The 20,501-nt window shown below is 45.3% G+C and overlaps 2 protein-coding genes across 8 annotated transcripts in view; one reads left to right on the forward strand and one right to left on the reverse strand.

The window, feature by feature from the left end:
* Positions 1-1,501: 1,501 nt before the first annotated feature.
* On the reverse strand, positions 1,502-17,553 carry LOC116952685 (E3 ubiquitin-protein ligase Hakai-like). Of its 3 annotated transcripts, none has more exons than XM_076074466.1 (8): positions 17,079-17,553; positions 12,510-12,674; positions 11,520-11,617; positions 10,958-11,041; positions 10,403-10,476; positions 9,818-9,889; positions 8,897-9,072; positions 1,502-8,480 (listed from the first exon to the last, which is right to left on the reverse strand). In XM_076074466.1, exons 1-8 carry the CDS (start codon positions 17,095-17,097, stop codon positions 7,666-7,668), a joined length of 1,503 nt encoding a protein of 500 aa, XP_075930581.1. In that variant the 5' UTR covers positions 17,098-17,553; the 3' UTR covers positions 1,502-7,665. The 3 variants fall into 3 exon arrangements, with proteins under 3 accessions (XP_075930581.1, XP_032828160.1, XP_075930582.1); XM_032972269.2 differs by lacking the exon at positions 17,079-17,553 and adding an exon at positions 14,482-14,560; XM_076074467.1 differs by lacking the exon at positions 9,818-9,889.
* Positions 15,332-20,501, forward strand: part of LOC116952816 (ubiquitin carboxyl-terminal hydrolase 19-like) — a 37,448-nt gene continuing 32,278 nt past the window's right edge. For 2 of the 5 annotated variants that reach the window (XM_032972485.2, XM_032972489.2), the window contains exons 1-3: positions 15,334-15,558; positions 17,797-17,925; positions 19,223-19,566. In XM_032972485.2, the coding sequence (XP_032828376.2) occupies positions 19,341-19,566 (226 nt within the window). In that variant the 5' untranslated portion in view covers positions 15,334-15,558; positions 17,797-17,925; positions 19,223-19,340. Of the gene's footprint in view, positions 15,559-17,796; positions 17,926-19,222; positions 19,567-20,501 lie in introns of all 5 variants that reach the window. The other 3 variants (XM_032972491.2, XM_032972487.2, XM_032972486.2) reach the window with 3 other exon arrangements.

A 20,501-nucleotide genomic window follows, 5' to 3' on the forward strand; every position in this document is an offset into this window, starting at 1 on the left:
AGCTGAAGGAAGCGACTGTGGGGTGCGCTGGAGGTGACAAGTCCGCCATGTGCGTGATGAGAATTGCACCTGAGATCGCGTCCCCCTGTGATTGTTGAGTCTACGGAGGCAGGGCCGTATTATCCACAGTAAGTACTGTGTGTAGGGCCTACGGAAGCTAAAGTGCCTAGGGGGAAAAAAAAGTTCACCAAGTTTTTATGGTTGTATGCTAAAAAAATGTACCAAGATATCTTCTATAATAAATATATTTATATAGCAAGGATAGGCACAGTGTATATACAAAGAGGCAGCCATGTCAATGTCAATTCTTTTTTCATAAGGTGAGATAAATTAATACTAGAGATTAACTTTCCGATATTTTTTCATTGCAAATTTAGCAATACCTTCTTAAAATGGTGTTTTTCGCACAATGTCATTCTCAATAGAGACAAGGCGTTGTTGCCATATGGTTGATCGGAGACGTAAAAAAAATCAGCTTTAGCGAGTGACAGCGGCGGTAGTAGTCGTAACATGGGGCAGCAGTCCCAACCATAGAGAGTAATCACTGAAGGCCCACGAAACACAAGTGCCTAGGGCCTACTAGAACCTTAATCCGGCCCCGTACGGAGGCCGTGGAGGATGCTCGTGAAGGACGCTATTGGAACGAGTGTTTATTCAAAGCCTCACTTGAGTACGAACAACTCCATTTCTCACATCTGGATGTTTGGCCCGTGCATTTGAACGAGCGTTTGTAGAACTGGAGATGAAAGGAGGGGATTCGTGGAGACATTCCACGCATACAAGGAGACGGCACCTAAAATCCGCTCGGCGAACCACTTTCTCCAAAAAAAAATTCGATTTGGGTTAGATCGCGTTAGATCACGACCGAACCCAAAACCCCCTCTATTATGGATATTGGTCGCGAAAGCCTACTTTCTGTTCTGCCATCACATGGACACCTCGAAACCCTGCTGTTTGAGAGTCGCTTAATCACACGACGCGGCTTGGCTACTGGAATTAGCCAGTCACTCCGCTCGATACATTTACTTCTGAGTTCTCTTCCCTCGTGGGAATTGGGCTCGTGTAGAGAAGTAGGGACAATGATCTACTCTTGTCAATGACATCGCAAGGTCTTCATGACGGAACACTTTGGTTAATTCTCCCACAAACTATCAACTTGGTACATTGGTGAGTACACCAAATTACTGGGCCACCTCGAACGCTGCAGGGACACATATAGCCTGCGCAGATGATGCAATAAATAATGAACGTTAGTAACTAACGGTAAAATTGGATTATGGCCATGTTCACACTGGACTAAGTCCAGGATAGTTACGAGAGGCGTTACAGATATAAAAAGTGTCTGCTGTGTAATCAATGAAGCAAAACAGACCAGAAATTCAGGGGGTTTCTTTGCCAGGAAAATAAAATGGAAATTGTTAATAATTATTTCAAACAACGCGTACATCAGTTACGTATCAGAAAAAAAGGCAAGTGATACTAACGCTACAAGGACACAACGTTTTGATCCAGGGAGCTTTATTTTTTTTTGTATGAGCTTGTAAAGTTTAACGTGCATTAAAAAACAAATTCACTTAAGCAGTTGAGACGATCTTACATCGTCCGCGGCAGAGGCACGGCCATGCTTTCTTTGGACGATCTGTTAAATTTCCGCATTTCGACAGTTACCGGTTGAGACGATCTTACATCGTCTGAACCGGTAACTGCAGAATGTTGCTTATGCGGAAATGTAATAGATCGTCCAAAGAAAGCATGGCCGTGCGTCTGCCGCATGTCGCAACGGTTCGTAGATGAAGCCCAGTGTCCGCCCTGGTTAATGGCACGAGTGTATTAACCATAGACACGTGCAGTCTTCCCGATAGTGGACATAAAAGACTCCATGAAATTTTTAAAGAAAAACAGACGAAAACTATAATTGGGTACAATCACAGCAACATCACCGACTGGCGGACTATACTGTACTATGTGAAACAAAGCGCCTCAGTGATAGCCTTGAACTATAAGGATGGCCTGAATAACACAGATTTAAAATTAGTAAGACAAATGCATTTAGGGGCATAAAAATGTCATAGATAGGTTAGCAACCTGCTTGCTGTACTGTTATTTCGGTGGTGAGATGTTAACAACCTCGCCTTGTATACAGGTCGTGGGTTTGATTCCGACCCTGACGCATGTATACTTGGAGTTTTCATGTTCCTCCCGTGGTCGCGTGGATATTTATCCGTCTCCTCCGGATTTTCCCTCCACATTTCAAATCAACGTGCCTTTAGAGTACTTGGTTGCTATAAATGTCCACATGATGATAAACCCATTCGTTCAGCTATTATTTGTGATAGCCAGGTCGCTTCTGAAAAATAGCTATATAGTTGTGGGCTTCACCTGGTAAAATAAAAAAAATAGTTCAGTTAATTTGTTAACCATATTGTAGCCCAGCAGTTGGGAATCACGCGCACACGATATAGGATGCGTGATCCTGTATTTGGATGGATGTGGCACTATGCCTGCATCTTCAATCGAGCCAAAAAGGTTATCGTTATTACATTACTGCCCACAGTAAATATGTAACTGGTGTTCCATGTTTCGGAGACAGTTTTTTTTTATTGTAATGACACAATATGTACACGGACAGAGTGTTCTTCAATTAACTGCTGGATGAGGCACCTCTGCATGAGTTGCAGGTCATGGGGCTATTATGTACTTCACCAAATTGGTCAGCTTGGGTTGGTGAAGTCCCGAGAGCTTAGACGTGGGAGCATAGAATATCAGTACAACGATTGATTTTCCTGCACTAACCTCTGCTGCTCACAGTGTAGTTGCAGTCTCATCCGTCGCCTATGAGAGCCTGATTGTGCGTGGTGGTCACCCGTTCAAGCACTACACGGGCTCATATTTGCTTAGCTTCCACAATACGATCACGGGCCCATTCCAGGCGATTTGGTCATAGGAGAAACTTGAAACGAGCCAGTAAAGTTATTCAATTACTGTCAGCAGTACAGTTCTTGCTACGATGTTCCATTTAACGGGTAAAATTCTCAATCAAATCAAGACAATCATTTGGGGTGTTACTTTATACGAGGTCACGTTGTTCAATCTCGATGGAATTTACTGAATAATCTACAGGCAACCTGCTAGAGAGATGTAACCTGCACTTACATACTACATACATCTGCGTTAAGATTTTGTAGAAAAAAACAGCCAGGTTAATATATTTACCTCCTTGGTATCAAATGTATCTACGTAAAATAAATACAAACAGAAGCATCACCAATGCTCATCATAGAAAATAATCTTTCAGTAAATCGTATTGGCAATTTCCTTCTGGTGGAAAGCACTTCATGAAATCTGCACCAGTACTGGGCAAATGACAGCAAAAGTATTCAAGTGTGAGCATGAAGACGAAGCCTATGTTTAAGCCGATCCTCTGAAACACAAATAAATTGACGGAATCTTTTGGGAGGCGTTAATTGCTGTATTTACAAATATTTGAACTTTACCTTCTAATTTCACTGTAATATGTAATCGAAACAGAATACAACACTACGTGTGTGGATACATCATGTGAAGGCGCCATCATGAACCATGTGCATCACACTGGGACCATTATGAGGTCTAGCCAATTGCTCAGGTATGTGAAATTGAGTTCAGACAAGGAACAGAACACGTGTGGTTACTTAAAAAACAGGGCTCAACTGGTGACCTGCGATGTCCATCAAGTGGCTCGCGAAGAGGCATGGCTCGCTGAGATGCAGACACAGCTGAGAGATGAGAGCTTCGGACAACATAGGTGGATGAGAGGGGAAGTGTAGATAAACAATAGCTAGCGATGAGCAAGGCGTAGGCAAGGTAGACATATTTAGTTGATGACAGCATGATAAACGACAGAGAGATGAGGGGTGCAGACAGAAAATAAAAGTGGTCACGTTTTGACCTCCGAACAATGTGACGTCATAACGTCTCCATGGGTAACACGTGTGCCCAAATAGCACACGATAATTTTACGTGGAACCCCACTCCAGCAAACATGGTTGGAAGAATATTTTTTTACGCAATAGATACAATCAAGGCAGCAGCTGCTATTTAATAAGTGTGAAAAAAATACTACCGGAGTGCGATTGCCATTTCTGTATTACATGCGACGTTACGACCAACCTGTGTAAAATGGGATCCAGGCGGGATCGAGGACACGTTGTGTGTACGTATGTTGAACTTATTTCGCACCGTGCGTAACCAACCGTGCTAATCGTACCTTGTTCGGCATGACACATTTGTGGCATAAGCTGTTTACCGACGCATCCATGCAGCCTGAACGTGACACGCAACACAGCCTCGTCAGGAAACGCACAACGCATCCACCGCCGCTCGCGAGGTGGATGTACCTCGTATTTGTTCACTCTGTCTATGCTGGTATGTTCAACCCAGAGGATGAACACGAAATTTAGCACTCTTCTGAAATTCGTGGTCTGCCAGGCAAGTGTCTGTGTCGTTGGCCGACTGGTTTTGCATCACGTAAAATTTTCTTAGGTTTGTTGAATTCTCGTCTCTCATCTTCTTGTTGTATTTACCTCCGTGCAGTTTACGCTCTCGATGTGTTGCGTTGATGTCACCCTATGTGCTATTTGTTTTTTACACCTGATGAAGATCCCTTGTGTTGCGGTCGAAACGTTGTGATTTGTTTTAATGTGATTTTATGGTATTTCTACATACGTGACTTTACCGAAAAAACCAATGAGTAACTTCATAAAACCCTCCAAGGTCCAAAGCGTGGCCTTTGCTGTAATGTTTACTCTCTACATAGGCATATTTATGTACAGCCATTGGTCAATTCACTGATGAAGGCGTCCCAAGGCCATTTCGGTCGTGATGGGTCATTTGATTCGGCTATCACTCACCAATCATGTTAGCCATGACTGAGAATCGAACTCAGGTCGCTGAGTACATAGCAAAGCATGTTCACTATTGAGCCACTGGCATATATTTCAAGGCATTACCCAGAGGTTTCCACTAAAATGATGTACGGTTAGTTCAGTAAAGATGCAAATGGTGAACAAACAGCTCATACTTGGTAGATACGCGTGTCAATTGTATATCTTAGGCTATCAAATAAGACTGAACATAGTTTTTTAAAAAATATTCTTTGGTTCTTTTGAAGTCACATAGGTAGAAAAATAATCAAAAATAAAGTGGAAAAAAACCACGACGTTTCGATCGCAACACAAGCGGTCGTCATCAGGAAAAGGGGGGCTAGCTTTTAAATGAAAACTGTTTATAAAGGTTTAGAGATGAGCGTAGCCCAAGTGTGTCAGCAGCATGGGCAGGGCAGCTGTTAATGTTGAAGAAAGCAATCTGATCGAGTCACTCACATTTCAACCACTTTGGGTCATGACTTGATTTGTGTTTTCTTGTCAACCTCCACCGACAGCAGCGTGGATGTGGAGCGAGGCGCAAATGATTGCCTGGTGGCAATTTCGATTGGTGTCGACCCACTGCGTTGGCATTGCTTTCTCCTACATTAACATTAGCTGCCCCGCCCATGCTGCTGACACACTTGGGCTACGCCCATCTCTAAACCTTTATAAACAGTTTGCCTTAAGAGGACTTTACCAAAAGAACCAAAGAATATGAATTCCTGCAGTCAATAAAGTTTTAAGTCGTAGTTTTTTTAGTAAGGCATGTTATCTGACCAAATGTGTATCATTAAGAACCCCGCACCACCCGCCAGACGTCCTGGATTGTTACTCCGACTTTTTGGATCTCCATAATAGCGTTTTTTGGGTTGGATCGCGTAAATATATAAATGTATCGTTAAACCCGCCACAGCCAACTAGTAAGGGTTGTCGCATAAACAGAACATGCCAATTCGTCACTAGTACAGCACACCGGTGCGTTGGTGAGCCAAGTCAAAACATTTACACTCCGAGTACGATGTTTCACCAGTAATTACAACTAGCTTCATCAGGCGACAGGTGGATTTGTGAAGTCCACCTGTTTCATTCCTTATATAGAGGCGGCATGGATGTGGTGACCACACTCTTGTGCTCTTGCGCAAAGTGGGGGGGGGGGGTTAATGAGTCAACGCACATTATGCGAGCCCATTGATCTTGACTTTTTGGATCTCGTTTTGCTGTTTGACGTAGTTTCAAATTAAACGTCGTTTCCAACTTTGGTTGCGAGGATTGCACTTGAATTTAGCAGTGAACCAAAACCAACTATAATGTGAAGCATTAAACTCGTGTACACGTGACAATTAATTTGTTTGGCTGTTGGGTGGTAAAGGGTTAACTCTAAAGACTTGGTTAGACCATTACGCCGCCTCACCAAAAATTAACTACGTATCCAATGAGTTTAAGGTTTCATTATTGAGAAAAAATGCCAAGGTACATTGAGGTGTGAAAACATATTAATGGACATGCGGTGATATCACTACAGAATCACGATAGTCCAATAGACCAGAATATAAAAAAATCTGTAAATTTGATCAGGGAGTCTCAGAAATAGTCCAAATAAGTGTCTAATGGAGCTATTTGTTGATATGTTTGTCCCTTTAAAAGCAAACTTCTGCATGGGAATGAACTGGAATACACTGAAAAAAACGCATGCATACAAGGTGATGACGCTCAAGAATCTGACAGCCACTGATTTATTGTGCTGCCACCTTCTGACCAGCTTGCAGCCCTGTCGGTTGGGAGTTAAAAAAAAAAACACGTGGTTTGAGCTATAGTTTGTGAACATCAGTTGTAGATTTTAAGACTCCGTCAAGGGAACTTACTTTTTTGTATGTACGTTGTACATAGCCAACCACGATAATCAAAGGTGCAGGACAACACACTAAACAATGTATATTCTTGTGCAGCAATGGTAATTAAATGGACACGTGGTTTACCCTAAAACTGTTTTAACCATTTTTATATCATTTTCTTTCACTGATCTACCTCACCATCTATGCCTTATGCACTGGTGCAGCATTGTTTAGATATTTTGTTGTGCCAAACACCGCTTGTCATGCGATTCCAAATATTTTGAATGGGGTATTTTAATCTTTGGCTTAGTAACCACTTTATTACATTAATTATATGTTCTACAATTTCCAGTACAGCTCTGACCAAGAACTCGAAAGATTGTGAGTAAAAAAATAATTCCAAGCTGGGTCAAAGAAATGAGTACTGGCGATAGACAAGACACTGGCATTGCAATGTGGAATTTACACAGCAAACTCAGGCCCTCCAAATGAGATGAATGCAGCAGGAAGATGCAGACATTGACCTGGCTCTCATGGGAACCCAGTGCATTTGCCCAGGTCCTGAGGGAGAAAAGTCTTCTGAAGGAGGTAAGAATATTAATACATTTAATCTGTTACTGGATATCATACAATTCTAAACGTCGTTCTGTTAATTTACATAAAAGCTTGAAAATCAATAAGATGCATAAGAAAAGTAAACGTCAATGAAAAAATGCATCCCGCTCAGGACCAGTACAATGTTTAAGCGGCATTCGGTCAAGTCAATTAATCGTGGCCACAATTAATCACTGGGTGCGGGGGGTACACAGCACACCGCACGCTCGCCCACCCTCAGTGTCAGTGTCACGGAGCGCAATTCAGACCCTAGAAAATCCCCTATGGCCGGTGGCACTCACACGCGCGTGGCACCACCGTTCCCACAAGCCTCACTATTGGTAATAGGGCCTGTACCGCGCCTGATCCGGTGGCGCTGTTACGGATGGGGGTAGCGAACCGGGCGGAGGCACGGGGCCCCGGGGGGGCGGGGGCACGGGGGGCGGCGGCCTTGCCGCACCCCACAGGCCCACGGAGGGCGGCTGGCTGTAGGGCGGCGTGAGCGGGCCGGGCGGCGGCGGCGTGTAGTGCAGCGGGGGCGGCGGCTGGCCCATGAAGGGCACGGGCGGTCTCTGGCCGACAATGGGCGGGGGCGGCTGGCTGTAGGCCATGTGCGCTGGCGGGTGGCTCATGGGAATGGAGGGTGGCGCCACGAAGTGCATGTGGTGGGGCGGGCGGGGCGGCTGCGGCGGAGGGGGCGGTGGCGGCGGGGGGCCGTTGGGCGGCGCCTGCGCCGGGTAGTCCACGCGGCGACCCACTTCGGCGTACGCGCCGCCGCCCCCACCGGAGGGCGGGCCGTGGCCCTGCCCGCCCTCCTGGCCCTGGATAGGCACGGTGATGAGGTTGCAGTGTTTGCGCGCCGTCGTTATGGTGGTGATGCGGTAGCTCTCTTGCGGGGCGCAGCGCGGCGACGGGGCGGCCGCCGCTGCCGCGGCCGCTGCGGCCGCCGATGCCACGGCCGCCGCCACTGCGGCAGCTGCCGCGGCGGATGAGGGCACGATGGGGGGGTGGGGTGGCATGTCGGGTGGGGGGGGAGCCGACTCATCGTGAGCGATGTTGGGTGGCTTCTGGTAGTGGTCGTGCACGCCTGGCCCCGGGGCCACCACATGGTGCTCTTCGCTGACAACGCTGGGATGCATCTGCCCCACAGCTGCACAGGGAAGAGGACAATACGATGAGTCGGGGGGGGGGGGGGGTCTTTGTGCATGCCGTTAAATTGGTGATCATCTCCAAAAGTCGGCATGGCTTCACTTTCGATGAAAACAAAATCCCCCACGTTGCATTATACTTATGTTTCCTTTAACAGGCAAAATACTCCTTAAGATGGCCAAACATCCCAATGCAGAACCCTCGCAATTTAAATCGGGCTTTGTGAACAATCCAAGGGTGTGAGGTCGATAAAACGTCAATATTCTCATAGATGAGTTCAGCCCCAAGTAAGCTAGTGGGTCTGAAAGTTTTTACAAATGTGCGATCCACCAATCCTTGCCTAAGAAGAAGCGCTGAAAATCAAAGACATGACCCACCCCCTGCCAGGCCACAGCTCTTAAGCCACAAAAGAATTACCGAGTGGCGGCTCGAGGGGCCGTTGCTGCGGCTTGGTGTGCCGCACATGCCGGTGGTTGATGTGTGCCTGCAGGTCCCGCTGCGACAGGTATGTGCGCTTGCAGCCCGACACCACGTTGCACAGAAAGACGGTGCCACGCAAGCACTGCTCTATGCGCTGCACCTGGTCCACGCACCTGTGAACAAAGCAGCCCACCACCCCCGTACCACAACGGGACATTTGGCTTTGAAGAATCAACTCAAATCGTCAATCAAATCATTTGGTATGCACGGAATTATTAACAGCGCAAGGCTAACACAACGGGCTGCAGTAATTCCACAGCGGGGGGTCGACATTGCTATGTATATTCTCTCTTAACCTTTTCCCGTTCCGAGACATCTGAAAAGTCGCAGGGTGGGTACCGTTGACCACTTAATCTCAGAACGCGCAAGCGGTTTGCATTACATTTTTATTTAGAGATGCATAGCGCTGCTGTTTTTAAAGACATTGTACTGTACTCACCACAGAACTGCAGCGACACGACCACACTCTGTGATGGCTGGCGCCAAAATGTGCCACACGCCCTCCTGCATGGCCTTTTACTTCAGATTCCGTTCGAAATCGATTTGATTCCGTCAACGGAACGGACTCAGAAGGAAAACCAATGACGTGCACGTACGTCATCGGAACGGAAAAAGGTCACGTACTCTGGCAGGTAATTTCTCAAATTTGTATAATGACGCCGACACACGTGGCCTATTCTTATTCCTTTTCAAAGGCCAATCGTTGGCGTCCACTGCGAAACAGAGACGGCGCATACTCATAGCGAAAAACGTGCAGTATTAACTAGCGGGGCCGCACGGCTCGGACCACGGACCTATGCAACAAGCTGCAAACACACCATTGCTCAGTCACATCACCGCCCATATGAAGTCCATTACCTTGCTGTGTACCTGGGTGACCTAGCAGGCAGTGCGCTTGCCATTGGGTCGGTGTACACGGAGACGACGGTCCTGAAGCAAGTGGGTAATTATTACCCCAAATGTACAAAGTGCAACAAATATATTTAAATTACCTACTTGATTACACCTTACCTGATTATTGTTGCAAGTGTAATAACCATAATAACATGTGCCCTCTGCTTATAAGTGGATCTTAAAGATCCCCTGATGTCATTTGAAAGAGGCCATTGTGTGCCGGATTCAAGGTTCAGATTTTCAAAAATTTGAAGATTATCCGCAAAGATATTCAATTGGAATTATACATAGCAATCATTTCCCCCTTCTGAAAGATTATGTCCGCAGGTCTCTCTTGCAAATGAGAAAATCCTGGTCCCTTGAGTTCTCACTTCGTTAAATAAAAAACACAATAAATTAATACTAATTAAAAAAAAAGACTAAGATTCGGATCTTGCTGGGTATAGGGAAAATCTACTGCACATGATTAAAGCATACACCACTATACATGGATAGATGAAGGAAATGAATTTATCAATGTGTGGGACCTGTTGTATGTGAATGTCTTACCCTGGGCAACTTTTGTCGCCCCGTTGCTCATGGAGACTGGCACAGTCGAAGCAGAAGACATGCTTGCAAGGAATCTGTGATTTAAAGCAGTTACATTGTTAGTCAATCACCTGACAAGAGTGATGTGATGAATTGCCATGGTTGAGTATAATTATGCAACTTACAATCAATATTAATTTGCATTAGCACAGTGTAGTCTCATTCTGTCTATACCATCTTTTGTACAATTTAGTTTCCATTGTTTCTCGAAGTTGATCTGCCTTGACTGTATTGCCTCATTTGCTCCATCTCTCTGTACCATCTAATTTGTCAAAGCTCTGTTATCCCGACAATAATAAAAAAAAAACTATTTCTGGAGATGAAAATTACGTGTTCTTATAGGCACAAAAAACTCCCCAACACATGGAGTGGATTGTCCTATACCATTTGGTACAACCCAGAAACAAATTAGAGCTAGACAGCAAATAGGCAAAAACCTAGACAATAACTAGTAATCATCTTTTAGTTTTCAATTATGCACATGTGATGACTGTGTCAAATTAATAAGGTACTGACCATTCGACCATAGACTTTAATTGGCAGGCCACACTTGTCGCAAAAATGTACCGGAATCTCATCTTTCTTCCCAAATATGTTAATCTGCAAGAAACAGACACACGCAAAACTTAGCATTATATTTCGACATCATGTCGCTCACCATGTTTGCACTGACCAATGTCGAGTGGCGGCTGACTGCGAGATTCAACCAAACTGGTAATATTGTCACACGTTGTTATTTGTTTAAGAGCTCAGTTGGCGTCAAGGTTTTTGGGATGTTTTCCAAGTGAGAGGAAATGTGAGCAGACAGAGTACAAACTCCATACGGAGAGGTGTCAGTCAGGAATGACAACCAGGCTGTTTTTGCTGCGAGGCGTAACTGTTACTACTGCATCTACCCTGCTGTCCAACTTATACTCCGACTCTTCCCTCCAAAGCACTGAATTACAGCGATGCGCCAACCACCTCACTTTGAATAGAATAAAGGCTTATTAAAAAAATATTTACTTAAAAATGATTTGATTTCTGTCATTGAACCAAAATAGCAAAGAACAAATAATTGTAAAACTATATGTTATACCTTACAATCCCATATGATGGTCTTGGGATGTTTGTCGTGATCTCTGCCATAATCTTCATGCACCCGAAAGCTTTCATCTGCATACTCACCTGTTCCTTCTGCACAAAGGCAAAATTAGTATCTCCACACATATGTTGTGTTTTCAATCATCTGACATACTTTTTTAAATTTAATACCGTATTCTCCAGATTATAAGATGCTATGTAAAGTGAGACATGGAACAGTCCATGCTCGTAATCAGTAAAGTTACAAATCTGATCACACACACCTCCCGAATTATAAGGAGTATTCATGATTTTTGCTTTCAAATACATTATTTGCGCCAAAGTTTAATTTACAAGTGAAAGAGAACGTGCCTGAGAGGATAACGACTTTAAAAAGGTTGGAGCAATGAGATCAGTTAATGTGCAGGAGTGAGATGAATCACATTGCTGGACTGCAATAGCATGGGAAAGGGCCTTCATTGAGCACAATTACTTATTATCATTATGATGAATAGAAGGTCAAATACCAGTGGAGGCCCTCATGCAAGCAGTGGCTCTGAAGGGCTGCACGTTCACCTATTCAGCCGTCCGAATGGAAAAGGTTCCTCCGGTCCAGCAGAACTGTTAGCCAATAGACTCAAAGACATAAATATTTCGTGGAGCCTACAAAGCATAACTATAGCACCTTCATGATAGTCTTTGTGCTATAACAATGACGCAAATAACAAACGTACTTCTTATAAACAGCAACTCAGCAGACAGTCTGAGGGTCATATTCTTAGTCACTGCTCAGCTCTGGCTTCAGTTGCTTTCAAAGATGCATGAGCGGCTCAGCCATGGCTTGGCTCAGCTCATGAAAATCTTAAGCATGGCTGGGACCAATGCTCATAGCCGGCTCAAGTTAAGCATGGCTTTGAGCGGTCTCCCTTGAGCCCGAGCCATGCCTGAGTCGCGACGACAAATACAAGTCTAATGTCCTTCCGTCCTGGAAGAGCCACACGCCCACCTCTGTCGGGGGATGGGTGCCTGGGGCTTTTGTACATAGCCCAGGGGAGGCCACCGGAGCGGGAGGCAGCCGCACCACGCTCCGAGATCAGCTTGATGGGGATGGAGCGCCTCACGTCTGCGCTGCCCACAGCTGCTGAACCAGGTTCTCCTTCCAGGTCATGGTCTGGGAAAAATAATCACGACGACAGGGAAATCACGCTCTTCTTAGTTCCAAGTCTGGTAGAGATATACCGCATTCCCCTTGATTCTCAGGTGCCATTTTCCTCTTGTATTTTAAAGCAAACGTTAAGAGGGGAGGCGTGTAATCCATGAGGTATATTTGTACAACTTTATTGCCATAGGGCAGGGGTCGACAACCAAAATAACAAGGTTTTTTTAGTATCGAATTTGGTAAAAAAAAAACTCAATATTTCAACAAACGCAATTCACGCGAACACAATACGGTCCATAATACAGTTGTTTTGGGTTAGATCGCGTACATATATAAATGTATCGTTAAACCCGCCACCACTCAACACAGCCAATTAGTAAGGCTTGTCACGTAAACAGAACATGGCAATTTGTTAATAGTACAGCACACCGGTGTGTTGGGAGAGCAAAGCCATAATATTTACAATCTGAGTACGACGTTTCGCCAGTAATTACAACTAGCTTCATCAGGCGATAGCCAGAATTGTTTCGGTCTTAAAAAGAGGGGTAGATGTGATGACAACACTAGTGTGCTCTTCTTGCGATACGGTGCTGAATAAATAACGTTTATGAAGCCGTCCTTAAAGAGCTGCATGTGGATGCTGAGCCGCAGGTTGTCGACCCCCGATATTGCGAGAAAGACAGGTTAAAAAAGGGGACTGCTTAATGTAGACACATTTATTCCAGTGGAAGGGGTACAAATAGGAACGAAAAATATATTGGGCACAAGGACGAGGGGACGGTGATAGCCGGAGAAGATTGGGAACGAAGAGGACGATAGGGGGCAGAGGCGAGACGATGTGGGGCAAGGCCATGGAAAGATTTAAAGACGAGCGTCAAGTAATAAGATAGCTGTAGTAAACGGTAAGCCAGTGGAATTGAAGGACAGGCGAAGTGTGAGAAACGCGCGCATAATCGTGAAATGTATGCGAATGATATCCACATTAAACATTGAGTTATGATGTATAATGGGCGACATCATGAACAGGTTGCTCTAGGGCTTGCAGGGGCGACGTGGTGGACAATGCAGAAGAACATCGTTGCTGCACTGTGCTACTACTATGCCGCCCGTCTTCACAAACCCGCACTAGGAAGCGTGAGGTATTGGTAAAATAACCCACACGACTCGTATTAATATGGGGAGGCCCTCATCAAGGCACCGTATGTCTGTACTTAAAACACGTTAGTAAAAAAAAAATTAAGCAAACAAGAAACGTGCACAGCAACCTCTCCCGCTTCCCGATTACATCTACACAATCTCCACACACCAAACCCACTGCTTTAATCTACGATCACCATCAATCATCAATAATCAATCACACGCGTCCCCAACACCATCGCCGCGCGCGCCTCTCTTCCTCATGTTGCGCGTAACGCCGCTTTCCCGCCACTCTCATTTGGTTGCACGCAATCGCGTGTCGCCCCATTCCGAGTCGCGTCCTCTTCCCAAACACGCCGAGTTGCTTCGTTATAGCCCACCGCCCTCACCCCCCTTACAATTTGGCCGTGGCCCTGCAAAGACCCCCTCCTCCTCACAGTGCCGTTAAACTTCCCCTCTGTGGCCTTTTAAATGTGCCCGATCATTTCAAAGGGAATGGGCGAAATAGACAACGAAGGCGTTTTTTGTTATGTTGTTTCTCTCTCCCCACATTCGGTGCAGAGGTTCGCGTGTATTTGTCGCGAAACGCGTCGTGCGTTGAGACATTCGCAGTCCCCCCCCCCGTGAAATGGCGAGAGTTCTCGTTACATCGGCGCGACACCCGCACGGTAGCGCCACTCACCCTCCGCGTCCATTGCGCGCGGGGCACGCCGGGTGAATGAGCAGTGACTTCCGGAACAACCGGAACCCCCCCCCCCCCGAATTCACCACCCCTCTTCCACCCCCCCCCTTCCACCACATCCACCATCCCCCCCCCCCTCAACTTTCCCCCATCCCCCGTGTCACAGCTGTCAACCCCCCACACGGTTTACCCCCCGGGATTCCGGTAACGTGGAAATTTAGTTTTCAGGCCCACACCGCGCACAGCCGTTTCAATTACGGGCAAAAAAAAACCCAACATGTTTTTTGTTTATTTGTTTGTGTTTCTCCCTTGTGATGGGACTTTTTAGGGTGAACGTTGAGATTTATAAGGGGCACGGGGTGACCAATAAGGTGGGTATTGATCTGTAATAAGGTAGGCAGCACTGATAAGGGGTTGAATGGTAATAACCCCCATATTCACCCCACACCGCCTGCTCTACAGTTCGCTTCCTGATTGGCCGGTTTCTGTTAATCGCCACGCCCTTTCTTCAGCATGCCGCCTTGTGATTGGGTAAATTTAGTAGCTAAGTCCAACATCGTTCCCGCCTTTTACTGGCGCTCTCTGATTGGTCAAATTTGTCGTCAGCCCCCCTCCACTGCTCCCCCCACCTCAGTGTGCTCGCCTCTCACCGATTGCCAATGCAAAGCCGCAAATCCCCATGCTCTCGTTACCGCAAGGAATCGCGAGATAACAACGCGGATCGATCCATCGATCCCATAACCCGCTGTGTCCCATTCCCTCTCCCCTCCCCTCCGATTAGCGCAAAAAAATCACGCAATCGATTCCCCGATGCAAGTTAACGGTAAAAAAAAGTGGAATCGACTCGCGGGTTCGACGAATAAGATAATATAAACTGTGGATCGATACATGCGCTACGCGCTGACACCAGAGTAACGGCGAGGCGGGCAAGTGGGTGTCCGTATGTGTGGTCGTGCTCGCCGAATTAGCCGGCGTTCGCATCTTAGCTGTTGCTTGTTACGATTTTATCCGAGGTGAACTTTGCTGTTTGTTGAAGACGGCTGGCGGGAGCGCCCAATTGGAGCGACTCGCCTCGCGGTCAGTGCTCGTCGCAATGTTCAAGGCGTGTTGTTACTCCTGCTCGTATTTATAACACACACACACACGCGTAACGTTGCTTATAACTTGATAATCTTACACGGTTTCGTTTTGTTTTGTTGAGGCCACTGTTACTGATTTTTAACGACTTTGAGTTTTCCTTACGTTTGCGATGTTTTTGTTGCCTTTGCACCACCGCGAATGGTGCTTTCACCCAGTGATGTGTTGAATACAAGTGTGTGTCTTGTTATAATGCTTGCCACTCAATAAACTGTTATTTTTTTTTAGAGAGAGAATTGCCCTTGCATTAACCGTGCGATTGCAATCTCTCATGAAATTACGTAAATTTATTTTTGTTTATTTTTTTTCGCACGGTGTAATTTACCATTCTTATCTTTTTTTGTTGATTTTTTCTGTACAGTCATTTTATTTCAAATGAAAACATTAAATGCATACACAGTGTACCACTGGTTAAACAGGGTGATCTTGCAAATTAGACTTGTCTCTTCAGTTAGGTATTCTTTGGTTCTTAAGGTAAATTATACAGGCCTCCTGATGACGACCGCTTGAGATCGAAACGTCTTTTTATGTTTCAGATATTTATTTTATTTTATATCCGCGTGACTTTGACCGAACGAACCATAGTATATGAATTCCTGCAGTCGCGAAAGTTTGAAGTCAAAATAAAACAGGCGTTAAGATCTTGACTTAAGGCTTTCGTTACTGCAGTAATTCATATTGTGTGGGTCTTTCGGTAAAGTCACGCAGATAGATTCAAACATAATAAAATAAGGTGGCTGTTGCAATCGAAACGTCGCGATTTTTTTATTTTTTTCACTCTACGTGACTTTACCGAAAGAACCAAAGAATATGGACCCAAAGAATAGGTGTTAAGATTTTGATTTAAAGCTTTCGTGACTGCAGTAATTCATAGTCTTAGCTCTTTTGGTAAAGTCACTCCGACTATACAATACGCAAAGCTATCACTCAAACCATGAAGAAGGACCCTCTTGAGGAGCCTTTCAAAACCATCACTTTACCCTACATTGCGGGGATCACAAAAAAGATCTCCAAAATCTTGAATAAACACAAGATCCAGGTCCGTTTCAACACATTACATAAAATCCGTGATCTGTTTCCGTCTGTAAAAGATGTGATTCCGGACATACAGTACCCTGGTGTCTACAAACTAAGTTGCCTCTGTGGTAGTAGTTACATTGGAGAAACCAAACGCCATGTCTCGGACCGCATTCGTGAACACAAAGCAGACCTTAAACACAATAGGACCAACACCTCGGCCATGGCAGATCATTGTTATAATTCAGTAGGCTCACATGACATTGACTTTTCCAAGACAGAGGTTCTTTGTAAGCCATCTGGCTACCATGAGAGATTCGTTCATGAGGCTATCCACATACAAGCACAGAGACAATTTCAACCGAGAAGATGGATTCTGGCTTAGCAATCATTGGAAGGATCTGATAAACCATTTCAGGTCTTAATTGATTGTTCACACTTACGGTTGCTTTCAGACAGCATACATTAATTTTTCGTCTCCCCCCTTCTCTTTTCAGAACATAGATGGACTAGTCCTTCTAAATAAACTGTCAAATCGCTACCCGTGGTGCTAACGTTTTTTAAAGAAACAAATGAACCGTTTTAAAATAAATAAATTAATGCGAACCGCCACTTCTTTCAAATGTTTCTTGCCGTTGGTTTTTCACACCTGATGATGGCCGTTTGTGTTATGGTCGAAATGTCGTGATAATTTTTATTGTTTTATATATATTTTATTATTTTATTGTTTTCCTTCAACGTGACTTTACCGAAAGAGCTAAGAATATAGGTGTTAAGATGTTCAAACACCAAATATAAACCTTTTGCAAGGAATCATGTCTGCATTAACCCTCACGTACTTGTTGTGAACATGCAAACAATAATATACAACGTGATTTCGATTTAAAGCTTTTGTGACTGCAAGCATTAATCTTCTTTGGTTCTTTTGGTAAAGTCACGTAGAAATAGAATAAAATAATAAATTGATAAAATAAAATAACACAATAATATAATATTCTCTGTGAGAATATTATTGAGTTATTTTATTTTATCAATTTATTATTTTATTCTCATTCTACGTGACTTTACCGAAAGAACCAAAGAAGTTACAACGTGATTGTAAATTAATGCAGCATATTATCCTGAATAAATACAGTACACGTCATTCTTTTGTAATGACAGGGTGACACCTGCTGGCCGGAAAGGGAATTACGGGTACCAGCACGGTTAAGCACCAACCAATCAGAGAAGGAGGAGTATCTGGGACAAAGGTCACAGGAGAGGAAAGTGTTGGCCTGTGTTGTGCCCAGTGTGAGTATTAATGAAGATGTACCCTCTACCCGACGTGTCGCAAAAGTCGCGCATTACACTTTTACACAACCGTAATCATGACCTGAATGCCCATAACTATTCTATTATGTATGACAATGTGTCCAGAGGCTAAATGCCAATGTTGAGGTCTGCTGGCCACGAGGCAAAGGCTTCTTCAGGAGAGGGTTCGTGTAGTTTTGCTATTCGTGCTTTGACGGCACGCAGACTACAGTGGTTTATTACACGCACCAATTCAGACCTTATTGGTCACCCCGTGCCCTTATAAATCTCAACGTTCATCCTACAAAGTCCAGTCGCAGGGGAGCAACACAAATAGACAAAACATTTTTTTGTCCGTATTGAAATGGCTGTATGCCGTATGGACCTGAAAACTCAATTTCCCTGGATAGGAATATGGGTAAACCGTATTTGTTGACATGTATGTAATTGCACTACTGTGGTGGCTTGTATTTTAATTTTCCACTTTGGAGATGTTGCACCTTGGCCTTTTGATGTTCTGGTGATGCGGTTGATAGTTCCACCACCAGTGTCTTCGAGTAGGAATGTCAAATCCAGGCGGAGGTGTGATGTTTGGGTCTCGAATGAGGTGTTTATTCTGGACGGCTACGACCGACGCAGACGGTGTGCAGCACTTACAATGGGTCCATGGCTTCAGGAAGTCGCACTCATAGGGAGCAGTCTACCAGGAAGCCACGGGCTTGGCGTGCTGGGAAGTCAGTCCATTAGGAGATCAGAGAACAGTAGCAGGGGAAACTGAATGTTGGCATTGGAAACTAAATATATCAATATTGGGTAAGGAATATTGGCATGGGAGACAAGGAAGGGAGAGATAAAAGGTGGTGCAGGGCCATGGAAGAAGATGTGTCAGAGGCTGAAGGAACGGAAAGTGAGGAACCCGCAGGCTGCGAGTGAGAGCGCGAGAAGTGGGGGGGGGGGGGAGCTGGACCGGGAGGGATGGTCCCACCAGCGCTGCAAGGGAATGGGGATTCACGGGGAGGTGAGTGTCGGAACGTGGAGCCTGTCGAGGAATCGAGTGCGGTGGAGGGGTGTAAGCATGAGAGAGTGACAACGGGTAGGGAAATGGTGAACAATGGGGTTGACACGTTCCACACATTGCATGTAAACACACATCATTGGTGAACATTTGTGATTTGTAACAGGATACACGTGTGAATAAATAAAATACAGAGGTGGAACATGCTGACTGGAACTTGATCATGACAACGGAATGGCATTTATGCACTTTGCTTACTGACCATTTTATTTTTCACGTTAGTGTGACGGGGGCAGTACTGCGCCCCACTCGCGCAGCTGCCAAGATTGCCGGTGCAGGAAGGAAGCGAGGGCCCGCGTGGGACCCTGGCGGCAGGCCTTTGAAGCAACTCTGCGTCTCCATGCTGCTGCTGCCCTCTCCGCCCGGCTCGCCACGCGAGCCCGGACCCACGTGCCCACCAGCGTCGTCTGCCTGCCCTCCACAACCCAGCGGAAGTCGTGGCCACGGCGACGGCGACGGCGGTGGCATAATCACCAGGGCAAGGAGTGCCGAGTGCAAGAAAAAGCTTAAGGACAAGAGTAACCATGCGTGCAAGGCTTCTGGAGACAAATTCATCACTGCAGAGGGTAGTGACCGCACCGCAGTTTAATGGGCTGTAGGTAGAAGAGTCAAGCTGGTGAAGTAATTTTGGCGATTGCTTTTGATGTCACACCGCACCAGGCTGTCCTATGCATATGGTAATCATCTCAGCTGTGCACAGTTGATGCCTGGCCAAACAAGGTCTGCTCCCCTTGGTGATCTCGTCAAGGAACATAAAGAATCACACAAACTCCAGTCATCCTTGCAGCGGCTTTTGGCTAGCCATCGAACAAAGACGGTCACTGCGTCGCACGCTTTGAGATGCGCTTCTGCGGCCATCTGGAATACTCTACCTTCCGATTTTATGAAGCCACTGGAGCTATGCACTTTTAAATCTAGATTGGAAACTAATTTTTTTAGAACTACTTTTTGTGTTTAGTTTGTTGTCCTTCCCCCCGCACCTCCAATTAGCATGGTTGGCTATGTCCGGTGGGAAATAAATTCAACATACATACATTATCTCGTGATAAGTCTGCACCTTGGTTGCCATTTTCTGGGTGCTCATTTCCATTGCATGCCTCAGTAACCTGCCCTCCTGCATTCTGCATGTGTGCCCTACCTAGCAGAGCTTCCTCTTCATGATATGTCTACTGCGCTTTGCTGCCACATTCTATGCAAAAATTCCAAGTTGCTTACTCTATTCAGAAATTAAATTGCTGACCTCCGCTGTACACACCTGCATTCAAAGGGACAGATACCACTTGAGAAATTATGCATAACTTCAGTCTCTAGGGCATAGCAATTGCGCGTAATGTTAATCTATTTTATATATTTATGGACTGAGGCAGTATGAACGACAAACTTAAATTCGTTTTTTTTGCGTGTGTGCCACTGCCAATGCAGTCCTATATTTTATTAGGATGACTGGTTACCAAGGGGAAACGAAAGACCTAAGACCAGATTATGGATACTGTTTGTGCAG

The sequence above is a fragment of the Petromyzon marinus genome, chromosome 48 (assembly GCF_048934315.1).
Source record: "Petromyzon marinus isolate PM22_M1 ecotype Great Lakes invasive population chromosome 48, UKy_Petmar_22M1.pri1.0, whole genome shotgun sequence".
Lineage (NCBI taxonomy): Eukaryota > Metazoa > Chordata > Hyperoartia > Petromyzontiformes > Petromyzontidae > Petromyzon > Petromyzon marinus.

Coding starts and splice junctions, on each gene's coding strand:
- LOC116952685 (XM_076074466.1), bottom strand. Junction 11,618..12,509: donor GCACCCATCCCCCGACAGAG/GTGGGCGTGTGG, acceptor GCCTTTGTGCAG/AAGGAACAGGTGAGTATGCA. Junction 9,890..10,402: donor GGCGACAAAAGTTGCCCAGG/GTAAGACATTCA, acceptor CACTTGCTTCAG/GACCGTCGTCTCCGTGTACA.